Source organism: Lytechinus pictus, chromosome 2, assembly GCF_037042905.1.
Source record: "Lytechinus pictus isolate F3 Inbred chromosome 2, Lp3.0, whole genome shotgun sequence".
Lineage (NCBI taxonomy): Eukaryota > Metazoa > Echinodermata > Echinoidea > Temnopleuroida > Toxopneustidae > Lytechinus > Lytechinus pictus.
Window position 1 is genome coordinate 53,933,958 of NC_087246.1, and position 20,915 is coordinate 53,954,872.

The 20,915-nt window shown below is 36.6% G+C and overlaps 2 protein-coding genes across 2 annotated transcripts; one reads left to right on the forward strand and one right to left on the reverse strand.

Moving 5' to 3' along the window:
- Window positions 1-188: 188 nt before the first annotated feature.
- LOC129270609 (metallophosphoesterase 1-like) lies at window positions 189-12,909 on the forward strand. The gene is made up of 8 exons (XM_064095173.1): window positions 189-620; window positions 3,773-3,881; window positions 4,380-4,483; window positions 4,960-5,040; window positions 5,786-5,987; window positions 6,539-6,661; window positions 7,289-7,429; window positions 8,965-12,909. The coding sequence occupies exons 1-8, from the start codon at window positions 262-264 to the stop codon at window positions 9,133-9,135; spliced, it is 1,290 nt and encodes a 429-aa protein (XP_063951243.1). The 5' UTR covers window positions 189-261; the 3' UTR covers window positions 9,136-12,909.
- LOC129270591 (cytochrome b5 type B-like) lies at window positions 12,900-19,549 on the reverse strand. Its single transcript, XM_064095174.1, has 5 exons — window positions 19,094-19,549; window positions 16,597-16,731; window positions 16,244-16,280; window positions 15,735-15,826; window positions 12,900-15,253 (listed from the first exon to the last, which is right to left on the reverse strand). Exons 1-5 carry the CDS (start codon window positions 19,124-19,126, stop codon window positions 15,230-15,232), a joined length of 321 nt encoding a protein of 106 aa, XP_063951244.1. The 5' UTR covers window positions 19,127-19,549; the 3' UTR covers window positions 12,900-15,229.
- Window positions 19,550-20,915: the final 1,366 nt, after the last annotated feature.

Below are 20,915 nucleotides of genomic sequence, written 5' to 3' on the forward strand. Positions count from 1 at the left end.
CATTCGCCCTAAAAAAAACCCTGCTACTAGCAAATGTATTTCAGGGGATAAATGAGTAATATTTGCAATGTAAATGAAATGAATAAGATATTTAAAAAATCGTAGACAAACAAGTGAGGCAAGTGAGCTGCATCTGTCTTTGGCACCAAGATCCAGATCCCGACCTCTCTTGTTCAGAGTGCGCGCAGTCAGGTAGCAGACGTTTTGATTGCTGTTTATACAGCTACTGCACTGTACCGATCAGATCTTTGCAACAATGCAATGGCAGGAATCTTGACATTCTTCAGGCCTATTCTGCGGTTTTTCATTTACAGTGGCGTGATCATATTTATTTGTGAATACCTGGTTTACTACATTGTTATGTTTCGGTGTTCATGGCCTTATACAAGCTTTCAGAACGACCATAATCATAGTGGTCAAATTGCCGACTCTGCATGGGTTTTCAACGGGAAGCCATTCGGTTCCTCTGCCAGAGCTCCGGGGTTGATAAACATTGAGACTCGATCGTCGTTAGTTGAGCAGAGGCAAAATGATGAAGATTCAACTTTGCGGGTTATTTTCATAGCAGATACCCATTTGTTAGGAAGTCGACTCGGTCATTGGTTTGACAAGTTAAGAAGGTGAATGTCATATTGGAAATGATTTCATATGACTGGATGCTTCAACTGAAATCAATTTCAAATTTTCAGTAAAAATTGGTTAAACTGCAGCCCGGTTCACTCAGGGGCCGATTAACTTAGGGTCTTTGTGTCGCCCATTTATTTTGATGCGTTGTATGAGGTTCCTTTTACAAATTGATTATAAACTATTCTATGATTATTAACCTCACTTTTAAATTGATTTTTACATAATAATGACATAAAATATTGGCTTATTGCATTTATAATAATCAATGACAATCGTTCGTTTAAATGGATGAATAAAGTACTTTTGCAGGTACTTTAAAAAGGCGTTTCCGTACAGCGCATCATCATATTTCAGTGAGAGACATTCCTGGCAAAGACCCTTTAGTGCAATAGGCCCATGACTGAGTCGTCTGGCGTGTAGGCATTCGATTCTATAATGTTAGGGTCTCTAAGCCTAATTTTATTTTGTCTGTTCTCTGAACTTAGTACAAACTTAAAAGTCAGACTGTCATATCTACTTAATGGATTGATAATGATAATTAAGTTGTAGGTCAGTGTCATCACTCGGGGGCAGGATTTTTTGAAAGGGGGGGCACATTTTCCCTAGGAAAAATTTGGTTTTAACCAAAAATTAAATGTATTTCGCCCACGAAAAAATTTGACAAGCAAAAAAAAAAAAAGGTCTTCAATTTCAAAGGGGGAGCACACTTCTGTTTAACAGCATTTTTACATACAAATTTCAATTGTGCCTCTCAAAAGGGGGGGGGGGACATGGGCCGGCTGTGCCCCTCCTGGATCCGCTAGTGTCATCACTGTTCAGTATTATTTGTCTCCCATTGTTATGTAGCTGTTGGATCTTTTGCACTTTTATTTTCAACCAGTCTTAAAAGCAATGCAGGATGTACAGTTCATACATTTATTGAAGATGATTATAAATAAGTTGATGATAAGTAATACAGGAACATGAGTAAGTATGATGGTGTCTGTACTCTGAAGATGTAAACACTGCATACTGATGTATTATAAAATGTAAACTCTTCTGTAGCTCTAAAACTAGTGATCTCTATGTAATCCAAAACTGACTGGAGATCAGAAATGAATCCCCTTTATAATGTTCTGGTCAAGATTTTCTACAGCCAAACAGCTGTGGTTTAGTCGTGGGTAGTTTTATGGAGCTTTGGTTTGACCATAACAAGTGTACATCATACTTATACTCTGGATTGGGGAAGTCCGAGTGGACCTTTTAGTGAGAAGGAGGATTCTTGAGAATTGTGTTTGCATCAGAAGTTTGGCGACAAAGAGTTTCCTGTCATACTTCCTGTAGAAGTATTGATTAAGCATTGATGGATATATTGCATATGTGAGATATGTCTTTCATCACGTAACACCATTATATATATTTAGGATAACCGAAAATGAGGAAATAGTGACTGAAGGTTTGAAAGAAATGTTAAGGTTCAGGGCTACAGTCAAGAGGACTGAATTTGCAACATGTTTCTTGATACAAGTAATAGTATCAAAATTACTTGTAGATGGGAAAGATCACTGGATAATACGCCCATACATCCATGGTTAGAGATTACTTTAGCAATTCATCTTGCAATGTGAAGCACTACATTCTATATGAATTATCAAAAATTTAAGGAGTTTTTTTTTTTAATTACGTGTTTTATTGGTTTTAATCACAATATTTACATATTATTGGTATGATTAAAGGAAAAAACCATAGTGATTAATGTTTGAACCACTCCCTACGTGTTAAAGTAATTTGGCAAAATGCACAAAAAACATTTCTTGTTATTTCTAGTCCTTTACTTGCTTAGTGCTTGAATAAGTAGGGGAAGGCGGGGTAAGTTGCAACACTTTTTGCATGTTAGAATTGATATGACAAATCATCTTATAGAAATAAGTACCTTGCCTTTAAATTTAAATCTTAGGAAATATTTTTCACCTATAAATAACTTTCTACCCCCACACTAAAAGTCATTGTAACCTTTGAAAAAACGATGTGAAATGGCTCAACTTGCCCCATCTGTGGAGTAAGTTGTGCCACCTGATGGGTTAAGTTAAGCCACAAAAACTATGTACAAAATGTATGCGGGAAGAACCAGCATGTCAAATTTTTATTTAAAGTCTTCTCACTTGCTAATTCTCTATAAAATACTAACATCCTCTAAAAGTAAAAGAACTGTCATGTGAATTTGCTCCTTTCTGCCTGCATATCAATGGCTTTTTAAGGGTTTTTAATTTTTTTTAAAAATACATTACCATAACAATTACCATGGCTCAACTTGCCCCATGTTATGTTAGCTGGCTCAAATTACCCCAGTCCGAACTTAATGCGATATTTTCACATCCACACATTTCTTATGCATCCATCATGTAGAGACTTTGACAAGAATGATAATCCATACCTGGGCTAACAATATTGTTCATATTTCTTTATATTATATTATATTTAAAGACGTGTGTGGGTAAAAAGCACTGATCTATTTCACACCCTTTTTTACTTTTTTTGCTGAAATTTGTATTTTTCCCTCTAAAAAAGTACTTTTGTTTCTAAGTTGAAAACAATGTAGTGGGGATAAAGATTATGTAGTGGGTCATCAATACATAACACCACCACAATGTCTGACTCATTCATTATTGGCCTGGGGGTGGTGGCTCAACTTGCCCCTCTGCTCAACTTACCCCGCCTTCCCCTATACGCAAAAGCTTGCAGGCAATACCATTTTTTTTAATTGTATTTAACCCATTTTGTTGAGTAATTTATTCCATAGCATCTTTTTTTTTTTGGAAATGAAAAAAAGGTACTGTGGAATGCGGAGATTTGGACCACAAAAGAATTGTTCAATGATAGGTGAAACATTTTGACATTAATATGACAACAATTTTTTTTATTGGAGGGGGAGGGGGGTGGTGCTAAACATGACCTTTCTACCATTGTCAAATTCCTTTTGATACTGATATGAAAACTGTAATGAAAAACAAATCAATTCTTTGCCATGTGTCCAAAAATAGTTCATGGTTCTGTTTCACAAATCTGATTAAAAAAATTTCTTTCAGAAAAATTGTGTAAAGTTTCTATACTTGGATCTTAATTTCTCCTCCCCAATACATTATTTTTGCTTTTGTTTTTAAACAAGGGAATGGCAGATGGAGAGAGCTTTTCAGACAGCACTGACTTTGTTTGCTCCTGAAGCAGTTTTTGTTCTTGGTGATTTGACTGATGAGGGAAAATGGGCCGACAATAAGGTGAGGACATGATCATGAGAGATATTCTCATTAGAAAAAATTTGCAATATAAGACTCAAAGTAAGTGCGGTATGTGTAGGAATTTTCCTCCATGAGCATAGATTTAATGTAAGATTATTGGATGTTCAAAATTCAATTTGAAAATATGGCAAATACAGTGTAGCTATGTATCGGGAGATAATTATGAAACATGCATGTTTATGGTTCATAAACAAAAGTGTATTTAATCATTTTCTAGTAAGCATCTATAGGCAAGTAAAAAGTGTGCTCCATAGAGATTTCATGAAGTGCAGAACTGTTATTTTGATATTTTCCAGCAATAGGAAGAAGTCTAATTGGAGTAAAAATTCAAGACTTCTTGATTTTCAGAATCTGTTGTTTTCACCGATTAATTTTTATACCAAAATCTCAAAAGGCCGTAGAGTGATGTATGCCCTGCTTTTAAACCATCCGTGTTGTCTCAAAGCTAAATTCCCATTTTACCTTTCCTTTCATCAGGAGTTTGAAGCTACAGTCAAACGTTTCAGGAAGATGTTTCGCCATTCACGAGGGGTTTATTTCAAGGTTGTCGTTGGAAATCATGATGTCGGATTTCATGGCTCGTTAGTATTCTTCTCATTATGGGATATATGATGTATAGGAAAGAAAAATGTATGAGACATGATGTTCAATTTAAAAAACTCATTTTCAGTATCAGTTTCATGGTATCAGAATGTTGCGTTTTCTTCTACAATTAGCCATAGCTTTAGGTAAGGTAACAACACCTTTCTGTGCATTAAATATTTTGACGTCTCCCCTCCCCTCATTAAAATAGAAGAAAATTATGATAATAATATGATAAATAACAACAGCAGCTATAATGAAATAATCAATTAATAAATAAAAAAAACACTATTAGTTAATAAAGCTTTGAAAAAGCAAATTGATAAAATGAATTAACAAAAAATAATTTAACTTTTAAAGAATGAATTCAAATAATTGTGACTCACACTATGGAGAGAACACAAAATCTTTACTTGAGTTGATTTCATGTTTTTTCACGATTGAAATGACCATTTTCACTTATTTTTATCCACAGCATGAGTAAGAGCAAGTTGGAGAGATTTTCTGATGCTTTCAACTTGTCTGGTGTTGAAGTGGTCACTCTAAAAAACAATAGGTAACCGAACTTCAACCTGATTTTACTCTGTTTTTTGTTTGTTTTGTTTTCGGTTCATAGACTTTGTGTTGTGAGGTTATTGCCTCCTGATATAATCTGCACTTGATGTATTTTTCCACTTCATGTGGAATTAATAGGTTCAATAATTTTCCAGGATATGAATAGGTATTAAACTTTTTGTGAAAACCTCAGACAAAACTAAGACAACATAAAGTATTTCCATTTAGTTTCAATCTATTTTGGTTACTGATTATTTTGAATGGTGATTGGCTTATTATGGGTCGTAATTATTCAGTTTATAGTCTATGGCACACAATTAGTGAATATGATCAAACCATGGATCGTAGGATCTATGAGTATGAACAAACTAATGCTTTACATTTGCAAGTTTTTGATGGGCCCAATCTGTTATAAGATATTATAAGATGATCAAAGAATTAGCATGCATTGAACATAAATCTTTTGTCCATAATAACCATTCCATGACATTTGCTCTGGCGATCATTGCTCCAATAAAAAATCTGTACTCTAAGCAAAACATAAAACCCAACTTCCAAACTAAATAAACCCTAATCCTGATTTTTACATTATTCTGAACCAAAAACTATATTACCCTCTGTGATATTGAGACAGGAGCAAATGTTGCAAGAACATATGTTGTGTCAACATAAATAACTTCATTCTTCTATTTTAGTGACATCAAACTGTTGCAAAATTATTTTTTAAATCTTTTTTTAACCCCTAGTTTTGTGTTGGTGAACAGTATGGCCTTCCATGGCGATGGTTGTACCCTCTGTTTGCCCGCTCAGACGAAGCTTCGAGGTGTTTCTGAGAGGCTTAACTGTTCCAGGTTTGGACACCAGGGTGGGGTCAAGCAGCGAGGGAAGGTCAAGTCGAGGTGCAGTCATTACAGACCGTTACCTGCAACACCTCCCATTCTCCTACAGGTAATTATGATGAAGGGAATGTCTTCAAGGCACATCATCTCATTGATAACTTTGGCCATACATGTAATATTTCAGCTTGGTGACCCAAAATTTCCTCCTGTTTTAATATCTCTGGATTAGGGTTTCTGAGGGTTGGGATATGTTCCAGATACTACTTAAATTAAGGTTAGAATTAAGATTAGGTTTTAGGTTGGGGTCTATGTTATGTTATACATGATATACAGACTATTCATACTACGAGTAATTATCACTGGTGCTAGTTTCCATGGAGTCTAAAATGTAAAGGAAAAACAGTTCTGGAGGTGTTTGCATTGGGTATTCCAAAAAGGCCTTTTATGCAATGCATTACAGGTTAATCTACCAAAATAAATTAAATCTCTTGAAACCGCATGAATCTGTTTGACTTTAGAACTTGAAAATAATGTGTTTTGCATATTCTGGTTTAAATTTTTTTTTTTACTTAAGCGAAGGTTGAGTTAGATAAAGTCTATCATTAACTGACAAGTATGCACGTGGATCATACTGACGGAACCCTTTTTGTATCTTCCCAGCATTTTCCCTTGTACCGTCCAAATGATGAGATGTGCTCAGGTGTCGATGGAACACCGCTCGATGAGAAATATATTCCTCATGGACAGAGAAGAGAAGTTCTCTCTCAGGAAGCTACTTATAAGGTAACTAAACCTGAGAACAATGCTATCTATTTCTGCAAGACTTGATTAACTGTAGAAGTCGATATCTTGCTGTTTTGTGTGTCATTGAGTAGCAATGACTATATGAAATAAAGCTACAAAATACAGACGTGTTCCAGTTGTGTTAGAAATTAGAAATTTAAGAGTGGCATCAAGAGTGTTTTTCTTGACTCGAGCTATATTTATTTGAGAGTTGTATTGAGGAAAAGTCTCTTTTTCTGTTCCATAATCCTGTATTCATTAAATTGAATACATAGGTTTTGTGAAAATGAGTTAAATAAATCTAAAAACCATTCTTTAATGACTCTTAAATCATTTCACCTTTATTAATCTAAATTTGATTTTTGAAATAAGTTTCAAATGAAAAAGGAAAAGTGAAATGACGAATAAGGGTATCTGAATTATTGGTTTAGAAAACCATCTCCTGTCTGCAAATATGGAGAACAAAAACAGGAGATGAATTTGGTTCAAGGAATTCATGATCTTAATTCCTTCTGTTTGTTGATTTTAGTTTCAATTATTTTGTGAAATCTTCATTTCCATAAAAATGCTCTTTTGGTTGCGGAAGCCAAAACTTCAAGTAATCCGTAAATTTTCTTTCATTACCAGTTATTGTCATGGATCCGTCCTCGTCTTGTGCTTAGTGCTCACACTCATCATGGCTGCTACATCGTTCATCAGAATGTTACTCCAGAAATCTCAGTGCCTTCCTTCAGCTGGAGAAACAGAAAGAACCCAAGCCTTACTCTTGTGAGTATGAGATTAATAATGATAATAATAATAGCTGGATTTATTTATAAAGCACTTTTTGCCAGATGATACAAAGCGCTGCTATTATTACCCTGGCTCGAGCTACCATCACCGGCGCTCAGTGCATGCAAGGAATTACTCCTGACGGGTACCCATTCACCTCACCTGGGTTGAGTGGAGCACAGTGTGGGTAAATTTCTTGCTGAAGGAAAACATGCCATGGCTACGATTCGAACCCACAACCCTCTGTTTCAAAGGCAAGAGTCAGAACCACTAGACCACGACACACCCACACAATGGGAGATTAATAGGAGAGTGTTGATGAAGAGACAAGGGAGGGGGTCATTGAATTAGAGAAGGGGAGGGGGGTGGTGGTAGTCTGTCATCTGGTATGATCTTTTACCCATGTGAAAGGAATTGTAAAAACTGGGTTGCATCTTCAAACAAAGGTGTCAGAGGTCTTTGTTAGAACAGGGGAGCGTTTCATCAACATATTTGTCCGACAGGTTGTCAGATCTGACATCTGTCCTTGATTCTGATTGGCTGAGAGGCACTGTTACTACGGTAACTGTCAGATAAAATGGGACTTGTCAGACAAAACATCTGATAGGTCCTTTCATGAAATGCTCCCCAGGGGTATTTTCAAGTCTTCCATTCACCTTTTTTTTTTGGGGGGGGGTGAGGTGAGGGCTGGGGGCAGGGCTTCCTTTGTTATGTGAGCTACCCTTGGTTGCTAGCTTCACAAATACCCTGTTAATTGTCCAGTACATCAGAGCAGTTTCCATTCTCGGCTGATTCACGTAATGATGATGATGATGCACAGCATTTGTATAGCGCCATATATCTGTCAAAGACATTCAAAGGCGCATTGGAGGAGCCAGCCAATCTGGGTTGCCTACAAGGGCACGCACACAGAACTGTGACCCGCAGGTCTCTCCTGATAACTAGTTGGGGGAATGCAGGTGGACCACTACACCGGGGTTTCCCCCTACTGTTATTTCGAACAGTGCAGTGGGTTCTTAACGTGCAAAGGTGGTGATTCTCCTCCACACGTCCTATCCGAGGGATGGAGTGTTTTCCACTGCAACGTAGCCTGCATCTATGAAACAGGGGAGAGACGTTTACACACAACGCACTGGTAATTCACGTATATACAGGTGACAGGTCCACAAGTGTGTAGGCTCCCTCACACACAAATGTGTAGTACATGTAACTTCCCATTGTATTTCTAAAGGTGAAACTAATTCTGAGTTTCATTGTTCAAAATAACATTTTTTGTTTATTTTTCTGTGTGCCCTCCATATTTTCTTTAGGGGGTGACATCACAACCCCACCCTGGATACTGCTGTCGGTATGCTCCCCCCTCCCCTCCCCATCCCAATGAATTGTGAAAATAATTCTCAGTCCAAAGAATGGACTATGTTTTTGTATAAGGACTGAGAGCAAAACTGCACCAGGATGAATACATTCCATCACATTTTAGCGGAATAGAATACCATTATTAATCTTACATCCTCCATCTTTTTACTTCCCAGGCTTCAATATCTCCTACTTCCATCGCAATCAACAAGTGCTTCCTCCCAGAAGAATCTCTCATCATCACCCTTTATGCTGCATCTGGTGTTGTCATGGTAACATACTTTCTTTACTCTTTGGTCTGTATCCTATTCAAGCATCGATGGAGGAGACATGTTAAAGTACTATGATGCTATGTCAAAATTATTAATCCATGAAAATGTCTTAAATTTGATGGTGCAATATGAATATATTTCAGATATACTATACTTTATGACTTTGTACAAATCATAGAATATGTTGAGTTGATAATGACACAATTTATTCTCTCTACTCTTATGAGGAAACTATCATGTCACTAAAAGTGAATTCTACTTTTTGCAAGTCAAACCTTCTGGGATTGTAAAAACAAGTTTGATTTTAAGAAATATTGATTGACTAGAATACAGAGAGAAGAGAATATGAAAGGACATTCAATGGAAGAGTTGACTAAGTTGATTTTTAGATATTATGGTCATAAATGCAATATCATTTGACAGAAAGCCATTCATTAAAAACATAAATCTGAATTTGAATTTGTTTGTGAATCGTGAATTTGTTTTTATATGCAGCACATGTAGATTTGGAATTTTATCAATAATCATTGCTTTGTGCCTAATGCCTAGTTTACTTTACAAACCCTGGCCTTTCAAACCACATACAGTAGAGGTCATTATGAATAGGAGAATTAAGATTCAATGTTAGTTGTGGACTGTGGAACCTTCAGACCTTTACTGATGCTACCTCCATAACAGTTAGCCATTAATCAGTACCAGGAGGACTTCAAATATCTGACCAGGGGGCTGTTTCACAAAGATTTAAGTATGACTTAGGATGCACTTAAATGTCGACGCGTACATGATATGCAACACACAATCTTATTGATCAATATGCAGTAGTGCGCGTCCTCTTGGCATGATCTGACCAATGCTGTCATGCCTTTTATACTGCGTGCAACTAGACATTTTAGTGTGACTCTAAGTCAAATCTTTGTGAAACACCCCCCAGGGCCCATTGCAGAACGAATTGAGTGCAGATCCCTAAAACATGCACTTCACAAGTTGCTGATCAAATTCTGTTTGATTGCAACTCTGTCTACAAGGGACTTCAATCCTATTGGCTCATTGTCATTATCATCAATCCAAAGTTTTAAATACAGTTTGTCCCCATGAACGGGGTGGCGAGATTGACCTCACACTCGCAGCATTCCCCCTTACCTGCTCTCTCCACTTTGCCCAATACAGTGCATCCTCGACCCAAACCTCCTCCACTTGCCTCTTCTTCTCTGACCGTCCTCTCCTCCTCGACCCACCCAACTCGAACTCAAAAGCCCTTCTTAAAACATGCCTGTCATCCCTCCTCAGCTAGGCCCATACCAATGTACCCCATTCACCCTCATCGACTGGTCCACTGCTTCTTCCCAACGTCTGCATCAAGTCCTCAGTCTTCTTCCTATCCATCAACTTCACACCACATATCACTCTCACCATTGCTCCCCCTGTCCTCAAAACTATCCATCTCATGTTCATTATACACTGTGCAAACATTTACTGTTATATGACACCTTGATAGATCCTTGTCATTTGATTGGTTGTTTGATGTCGATTATTCAGCCCATTTTACAATGACGTCATCAACCGTGCAATTTTGGATCCATACGATTTTGTCCATTGCACGCGCGCATATTGTAAGTACGCGACAATTACAGACCGAGCATATTTTGCATCAAAATTCATAAATTTCATATGAAAAAGAATCTATTTGTAGGTGTCATATAAACCAAATAATGAATGTTATCATTCGTGCAATGGACAGAATAAATCATTCGGTGAAAGATGAAATGAATGATCCATTTAACTCGGCTACGCCTCGTTGAATGGATCATTTCATCTTTCACCTCATGAAGTATTCTGTCCATTGCACTCATTAACATTCATTATTTGTATACTATATCACAGATGGGAGTTGTCATGTTAGTACCAGTTACTCTCCACTCATTAGTATTGTGAACGGCTGGTGTCGAGTAGATTTGGAGTGGCTAATTATGATCTTTTAGCCAGCCAAAATGTTGAGATGGATGTGAAAGGGGTCATATCAGATAGCCAGACTTCCACGTAAAAGTCCATTTCAGTAGGTAATAATGATAAATAACTGATTATTTATCTTTGTGCATTATATAAGTGAGCTATTTTATATTATCAAATGTGAAAAGATTCTTTGTCATATCAAAATAGAAATACAATGCTTGGCACATTGGCTAAGCCTTTTTCAACACTTCAAGGTGTCATTTTGGGTGTGTGTTGTACAGTCCACAGTGAACCCACTCGATGGAATGTTGTTTGCCTAAATGATAGTGAAAATATAAGAAATTTAAATATAGTTTGTAAATTTCACAAGATTTTTTTTATTGGTGTGAAGTTAATCATAATTATTTGAGTCTAAAAATAATGAATTTGAAGAAAAATATACAGAAGATTTTTTTGCATTCTTGATAACATAATACATTCCTTTTTTTCTAACTTCATTATATTTGCATAAGCTCTATATGTTAAGGAGCTTTGTTAGTCATTTTATTGAAAGATTATTTGTTCCTAGTGAAGTTTTATTTCTTGACTTGTTCACATATTTGACAGCCTCTAGTTACCTCAATTCTTTTCAATATAATGTATACAATATATTGATATTGTAATTCAATTGTATGTCAACATGAAAAAAAAATGGAAATCAAAATTCATTTTTTGTTGTTGTTCGAAATGCAATATGAAAATAGAAATACTCCAAAAATTTGTTTTGCCCAATTGATCGTGGGCCCGGCAGCCACCGTGCAGTGCCAGATCGACATAGCTCCATCCCTTTAACTGTTGAACGCGTAACAGGGTAGCAGGAGCTCATATCTTTAACATCTTTTGGTCTGACTTGACCAGGGCTTGAACTCCTGACCTACCAGTTGTGAGATGGACACTCTACCAACCGAGCCAGCACACCGGTACAACATGGGTCTCTTCTTTGATGAAATTTAGTTGTATACTGGGCAATTCCATAAAATATGTACGTCTGACCCCCTATATGTGGGACCTTCATGAAATTTTCTGTCCCTGATTTCTGGTTCTTTTGATAGTCTGTAATGCTCTCAAATGACCATGACTTGGTCAGTTAATGAAGTGAAGTAACACTTGAGAAAAATGGGGGTCGGATGTACAAAAACGTTGATCATTTTATGGAATTGCCCTACTGTGAATTTTCGTAAATTGTTTTGTACCCTGCTATGAATGTCTGGAAAAAACAGAAGGGGAAGTTTTATTTTACTTCTATGAATGTATACTATGTAAATATGCAAGCCTTTAATATTTATTTGCACTAGTATAGTAATTTTCTTAGACAATTTCTTGAATGTCTTTCAAAAAATATATATATATGAATTGCATATGGAGGACGTGTTTATGTATTTATTTTTCAGTTGATTGATTTTTAACACTAGTGAAATAGTGCCCTTCTATTATATTATGTCAACTTGTGATGAACAATCCTCACAAAGTGGCCTTTATATTCTTTATTTTTAAGTCTCCAGATCCACCCCTTATTACTGATCATAGAACAATTTTTTGTGTGCAATCTCTGATGTAGTACCTGAAGCCTGTATCACAAAGCTTAGCAATGATCGTAGAACATTTTTCTACGATTGATTCCATCAACTACAATGTACAATCAATCGTGAAAATTTAGTGTACGATTAATTGCTAACCTTTGTGTTACGGGACCCTGGACATATATAAAAAAATAAGATAAATAGAGACCAGGGCCTATAGATATATCAGAATATACCGAGGCATCGAAAACAGTAATACTTTAAACATGTACTTTCAACACTGTCCTAATCAACTTGAACAACCAAGAAAAATAAAACAGGGAGACAGACTTTGCTCTCATATCACCATAGTTTTAATTGATTTCAGCATCATCAAAGTACAGGTGTACATTCAGGAGTACTTATTAAAAAGAGGTATATAATAAATCTGTAACCCATGGGTCACTCTCCTTATGACCTGCTATACCCACCCATGTCCAACAACCTCAAAAGTGCATCCTAATTGGCGCAATCTTCACAACTAAATTTGCAGCCCTAAATGGCAGAACACATGTGAAAAGTTATGGAAATCCGTAATTTGATACATGTACCTACGAATGGTGCTGAAAAGGCAACCATTATGTCATGAGACCGTTTTCCACGCCTTTTTTCTGGACGCGGGTGCTTAGTAGCAGATGCAGAAGATGTAGAGAATGACCTCTGGGATTTGTAGGAGCTTACTGGCTGCAGATCTGTTGATTTATTTAATTTTTTTTGCGGGGGGCGACTTATCTGAAGTGATAACGCTTGTATTAATTTAAAGAAAATATTGCTAAAATGCACCTTTTTTTTTGGGGGGGGGGCAGGTGATGTTTGCTTGTCGGAGGATTTATAGTAATATTTGAATCTCAGAACATTTTTTATGCCCCCGCAGACGAAGTCCGGAGGGGGAATTAAGCGTTGCCCCTGTCCGTCCGTCCGTCCCCCCACTTGGTTTCCGCGCAATAACTCGAAAAATATTTAATGGATTTAAAAAAATGTTGGTGTGTAGGTAGATGACACCAAAAACAGGCTAATTTCGAATTCGGAGTCCGCAGGTGAAAGGTCACAGCTCATTTAATATGCGAGTGTCACAGCTCATTAAATATGCGAGTTGGTTTCCGCATGATAACTTATGAAATATTCAACAGATTAAAAAAAATTTGATGTGTAGGTAGATGACACCAAAATACAGGCTAAGTTCAGATTCGGTGTCAAAGGCCATAGCTCATTAAATATGCGAGTTGGTTTCCGCGCAATAACTCGAAAAAATATTTAATGGATTTTGAAAATTTTAGGTGTGTAGGTAGATGACACCAAAATACAGGCTAAGTTCGGAGTCCGCAGGTCAGAGGTCACAGCTCATTAAATATGTGAGTTGGTTTCCACGCAATAACTCAAAAAGTATTTAATGGATTTCAAATAATTTTGGTGTGTAGGTAGATGACACCAAAATAAAGGCTAAGTTCGAATTCAGAGTCCGCAGGTCAAAGGTCACAGCTCATTAAATATGCTAGTTGGTTTCCACATAATAACTTATGAAATATTCAACAGATTAAAAAAAATTTTGGTGTGTAGGTAGATGACTCCAAAATACAGGCTAAGTTTAAATTCGGAGTCCACAGGTCAAAGCTCATTATATATGCGAGTTGGTTCAAAGGTCTTAATTTGTTCATTTCATATATGCATATTGGTTTCTGCACGATATTTAGTTCAATCATATTGAATGAATTTCTGATTGCGTTAAGCGGGGGCATCTGTGTCCTTTGGACACGTCAAATTTCTAGTTTAAAAAGATTAGTGCACCCTGTTACGGCACATTTTGGTAAATTGCACGTTTTTGTTAAATTACCCAAATGTGCAATTTACTAATATGTGCCGTTTGGTAATTTACCAAAATGTGCAATTATACCTTAATGTGCCATAACATGCCCCCACTTTTATGAAATATATGATCCACTCCAGTACTTTAGCATAATCTTACATTATAGAGGTACCGTAAACAAATACATAGTATAAAGCAAATGAATACATACGTGTATGTAATAAATATGATAAAAATCAATCAAGAATTACCCTCGTGGTATATTGTTATCACTATAATACTTATGATTTATGCCTGATAACATAAATCATATCTTTTCAATATGTGCCAGTTTCCTAGTATTCTCACAAAGACCCTGGAAGCCCCTAGGTCCATCTTGTAGTTTACATACAGCTGACGCAGGCTACAATAAACAATTCATTAAAATTTGAAATGGATTTATTTTTGCCATAATGGTGTATATTTACTTGTTTGCAGCATTATCATCACAAGATATTTAAGAGTGAAAGACAGTATAGAAGAATATACCAGTATTATTCACAAAAGCTATAACAAATGCCTTCTTAATTCTTCTATAAGCAATCGAAACCACACCTACCCAGGTGCAAAATAAAAGGATTTATATTCTTGATTCATATCTGCACATAAGAATATATATCAGGAAAAAAAACATTGCGATTAAAACTCAATTGCTATACTATACACTTAAAAAAAATAGACTTCTTTATTTCTCATAAGACAAGAAGACACCGTGATATTGCATATTTATGATAGATTTACCATTTAACTTAATAATAAAAACAAGGACTAGTAGTTGTCAACCTTTCTCCAGACGCTCGTTCTGTATACAGATAAAATAATTGGAAGAAATATACAGAGAAACAGTAGACAATGAGAGGGGGAGGGATGTGGAAGAAGGAGGAGGAGGAGAAAAAAGGGGGTGGAGAAAATAGGTAAATGTTAAAAATATACTAAAAATAGAAATAAGCAAAACTGCGTATATTTACAGCCTCTTAACCATATTCTTTGAATCATTATAATAATTGTGGGGGTGGCGAAACGCATGGCCATAAAATTAATTTTCCAAATGTCTTTTTTTTTCATTTTCATGCCCCCCCACTGGATCCACCACTGATATTTTACAATGATTTTTCGGTCCTTTCAAATTAGTTTCAGTTGTTTTTTGTTAAACAGTGAAGGGGAAGGTATACTGTACGTTGTAGTGAATTAATGGTCTTTGGATGCGGACCGTTTTATTTGCCTCTCTCTTCAAAATAATTATTGTGAACCAATAGGTAATTTGAAAATAAAAACAATCTTACCGTATTTAATTGACCAATCATAAAGCCAGCTAGCAGCTTCTTTGCGTCTTCAGAATGACCCTTCCCCTCGAAGGCATAAGTTGCGTCAGTACCTTTATGATAAAGAGTGTTGCGTTCACAAAGGGGGTATATATATATATATATATATATATATATATATACATATATATATATATCAGATCGATTCTTCATAGCCGAATAACTTCATAATCAACTTGCAGGTAATAGATTTATCGGCATTTTGGTCCCATGGACAAACTATTTTATAAACAATATTATAGTCACGACTGATCTGATATAACATTTGCACCAGAATTTTGTGGTAAATACGATAACATAGGTAGCAAAGGAAGAATTCTTTGTAGAAGAGGGAATTATAATAATATAGGAAAGTGAAGTGGGGAGATTGAGGGAGGGAGGGTGGGCGAGAGATACACACACCCACACAACCTAGAGGCAGAGAGTGCACAGGGGTGGGTGATATAAAGAATAAAACGTATATAGCCTACCTGCCCTCTCCATAATAATTTCCCATCCGCCAGGATGCTGGAAAAAAAATAGCCAAGAAGAAAGATCAGCTACGTTTGTAAATTGTAATAAATTAAACTGCTGTACAAAGTCTTATTTTTTTAACATGAGGGGTACTCCGGGCTGAAAATAATTATATCTAAATAGAGTACAATTCACCACGCGAAATGCTGAAAATTTCATCAGAATCTGATAACAAATAAATGACGAAGCTTATGAATTTTTAAAGTTTTGCCTACAAAGGTGCAGGGGAATATTGCCTGGAAAAAAAAATTGTGAAAGGCAATCAATTATATCACAAGTGCTAAATGGGCTAATATAATGTGAAACTCACCTCTGAAATAAATGACGTCACATCATAGACAAAATCTTTAATGACAAGCCAACACGAACCACGATCTGAATGAAGAGCCACCTCCTTCATTGAAAACTGGGTGATATCATCAACGTCATTGTTGTTTGGACTAGACTGTAAGGGGTCGGAATAAAATAACAAAGATTTATAAAATGTCAATAATTAACGATTCCTAAATAGACGATGGCGAGGGATCCTTATATGTCTAAGGGCCTATTCACACGTGAATCTAATTGAATCATCGTCATAATGACTGCGATTGTAATCGTGACTGTGATGATTAGCGTTCGTGGTTCTAATCATGTTCGAGTTGGTTTGACAGGTGCTAAATATTCGTCATTAGCCTTATTTTTCACTGGAATCATTCAAATTGCGATTTTTTTTTTACCGTGTGAAAGGGCGGTAGAATTGTTTCACCGATGATTTGATTTTTGATACGCCTGTATAATAATTCATCTCTCAGATATGTTTTATATTCATGATATTGAAGTACAAATACGAATTACATTTATAGGGGTTTAGGGCAGCGGCGTAACAGGGGTCGGTGGCCAGGGGGGGCAAGAGCAAAAAAATTCCCGGTCATATCATGGTATGAACAGGTGTAATGGTGTAATGAGGCGACTATTTTGAGAAGGTCAGATATTGCGCATCAGGCAAAATTTATCTTTAAAAAAAAGTTGCGAGCGAGCGAAGCGAGCGAGCAAAAATTTTGACCTTTTTAATACAAAAATCCAATTTTATGATAGATTTTGACATGATATCCAGATTCCAGAGAATAATATATTTCACTCTTCTCTCTTTAGATTCCTTTTTTGTGGTCTGTACGCCACTGTGAACAGGATTCTTTGCGGCAGTAGCTTGAAGAGTAAAAAAAAAAAACGAAGGGCGCAGTATAGCACATGTGCTAAAAAGCTGCTTTATATAAGTCCCGAGCGAGCGAAGCGAGCGAGAAAAAATCACCTTTTCCTGAGAATCTAACTTTGAGCTATTTTTTATTCAGTAAATAAAATCATATCCTACACTTTTCCTTTGCTTTTCTTTCCTCCTTTTTTTGTTGTTCTTGTTTGTAGAACTTTTTGATGCCATGGCCCAACCCTTCCATACGCTGTGCTGTGCGGTTGGGGTCAAAGCCATTTAAACCTCGCAGATTGCAGCTATTTTAATCAAATCGCGGGCATATACAGAATATAGCTTAATTTTACACAACACATTTATTCAACCCAGTTGCGTAATGAACCAAATATTTTGAGGGAGCAAAACATTGCAATGTGGGAAAAATTTGTAAAAAGTCGCCAGCGTGCAAAGCGAGCTGGAAATAAAATGCCTATTGAAATTAAATTCTAATTATGTGATAGATTTTTCCATTATATTCAGCAAATAACACCTTTTATTGTTTCCATTCATTTCATTATACGTTGTCTCTTATAATTTATTTTATTTCCTTTTGGGTGTGGAACCAAGACCCCCCCCCCCCCGCCTGTCTGCCAGTGATTGAACGGGGGGCGTTATAGAGCCATTTGAAGGTTATAAATGAAGAGCCCCTACTGCGTGGGGTCTGGGGCAAAGCCCCGGTAGCTTATTTGCATAACATTTAGCCCCGCATTTAGCAAGCTTAAAGCACAATGTTGTATGCAGTCCATTAGCTTTTGACTAATTACATTCTACCTTCGTTTCCCGGCAATTGTTTGCCATTTTGTCATCTTTTAATTTATTTCCCACTCTGCTATTGCATTACATAGGCCTATTTCGGAATGATTTGCTCTTTCTCAGATGTTCTTCTTTCGTACATTTTTCCGCTTTCCTTCCTTTTCCATTAAAAAAAAGTTTTTTTCTTCGTTTTCTTTTCACTTTTCCCTCTCCTTTTCCTCCTTTCCTTTTCCCCTTTCCTTCCCTTTTCCCTTTCTTCCTCCCTCTTTCTTTTTATTTTTCCCGTTTTTCTTTTATTTTCCCGGTGAAATCCGCCAGGGGGGGGGGGGCAACTTGCCCCCCCTGCCCCCCGCCTGTTACGCCACTGGTTTAGGGCACCGAAGCATACTTATTGTATTTTGTATAGATCTATTTCATGTGGGATGAGGCCATCGTCGATTCATGGTTCTTTATTGTAGTAGGCATAATCACATGATCATAAGATGCGAGGCTCAGGGGGCGGGGGGGGGGGGGGGGGAGGGGATACGATGTTTATATGAGTTTATATTATGGAATAGAATCACAGTTAAAAATGAAATCGGAAAAGGCTTCGATCCGCAGGGCACAGTAATAGGAAAATTTATGGGTATAAAAAACAACAATTAGAATGAACAGATCGAGATCCATACACTATGTAATATTAAGAAAACATATATACTTCATAATTACAGAAAACATTAAACATACCAGCAAACATAACAAACATAAATAAACATATATATGAAAGTGTATATAGCTCATACAAGGGCCTTTTAAAAAAATAATCTCGCTTCAGTTTGGCGTATCTTACCGCTATAAAGGAACTCGTTTCTGCAGTTGCCATTGCACAAAACTTTCGCTTATCCAAAATACACAAATTAAGGTTCTCAATCTGTCAGTTCCTGTTCCTACTGATGAATAAAGAGATCGACCATGCTTATAAATCTTCCTGATAATACCACTTATTGACGGGTCCGCTGTCACACAAGTAAACTATGAAATCCTGTCAGACTGTTTTAAAATTCAGAAGTTGATGCTGAAAACATTCCAACTCGCACATATCTCGCTGACCCGGTGCAATATATACAGCATCGGGTTTATGGAAAAAAAACCGGGTGAGGGTTTTAACAATAGAAGACCGATGTCGTGGGTTTGTACAATGCATTCATCCTTGCAATACGGGGAACAATTAATTTATTGATCGAAAAGAAAAGGGCGCCGTATTATTTGGCTCACCAAACCAAAATTTATATGGACTCTGTGCAGTGAGAGCGACACTACAACGCTCTTGTTGCTTAACCAAAATCCTAGTGAGTGGTATGAGCGAAACTATTGAGAGGGGGGGGGGGTGATAATTGGTATATTTATAATTAGTATTTGAGTTCAGTATAATACTTGACAAACAATTGACAATTGTTTTAAAAGAATGGAATGCGGATATTGACGATAATGATTAAAAGTAGTTGATTGAGAACGTTTTAGCTTCCTTCTTCATTCCTTTAGACTAGGGGTATATGCTTATTGATATCTTTTGTTGAATAAATTATATTAGAAGGTTTCAGGGGGCAAGTTACCCCGGCTACCCCATTATCAGTCAAGTGGTAAATTTACTCTACAAGGTAACTGGTGAAATCAATCATGAATAAAATGATTATTTTTATATCATTATGACAATCACTTCAAAGTTCATTATAAGCGATGTCACAAACACTCCAAAGTATATCTTTCTTCAAAATGAATTATGCCATCAACTGCATTTATATGGGATAATGAGTATCAAAGGTTCCATTCTGTCAAAGTGCACAGAAGCTCAGTTATTATCATCATGTTTACATTATATTGCGTATTATAGCGTGGAAAATTCTGAAGAGTCATGGCCATAATATTTCCTTTAATAACACTGCACCAAAGCACTGCACTACCGGATTGTGCGTGTAGTATTATTGTTGTGGGCTCGCCTGGGGGTGTGTATGGAATACTATCACCTGATTGGATGACATTTAGGAGATCGCTGAATGAACTGGCGCGAAGCCAAGTTTAGGCTTACGCGTTCAAACCTCAATGATTAAACAAACAAAAAACGAAAAATACAAATACAGCAAACACACACCCACACACAAAATTACACTCCTGTCAACAGTATACAGAGCAAACAATATCAAGAATAAGTAAATGAAAATGTATTACAGAAAAAAAAAAAATGAGAATCGAGTCGAATTAGAGAGAGTGTGGTGAAAATAAGAACAAAGTCCCGATCAACAATAACTGGCTGATTTCTGTAGACTGTGTGCGGGTCAGGGGTCAAGCTCAACAACAACGTCATAGTTTTATTTCTCGAATACACAATACCAGCTAAATGGAGAATGATCAATCTTATTTCTCCATGGGTTTGCACTTCCATCCTTTCCTATATATTTATAAAAAGTCGCATGTATATAAATGCGATAATGTTCATTACTTTTTAAAAAATAATTTTGTTTTTCGTGTGTGTGATGGTGTGTGTGAGGGGGGGGGGGGGGTCGGGGGTCCACGAGTTCTGAAAAAAATGACGAGGGGAAACAATTACCATGGACTTTGGGAAATGGATAATCATGTTTGCTGTAATATTGCAAGCAGGTTGTTGTTCTCTGAAG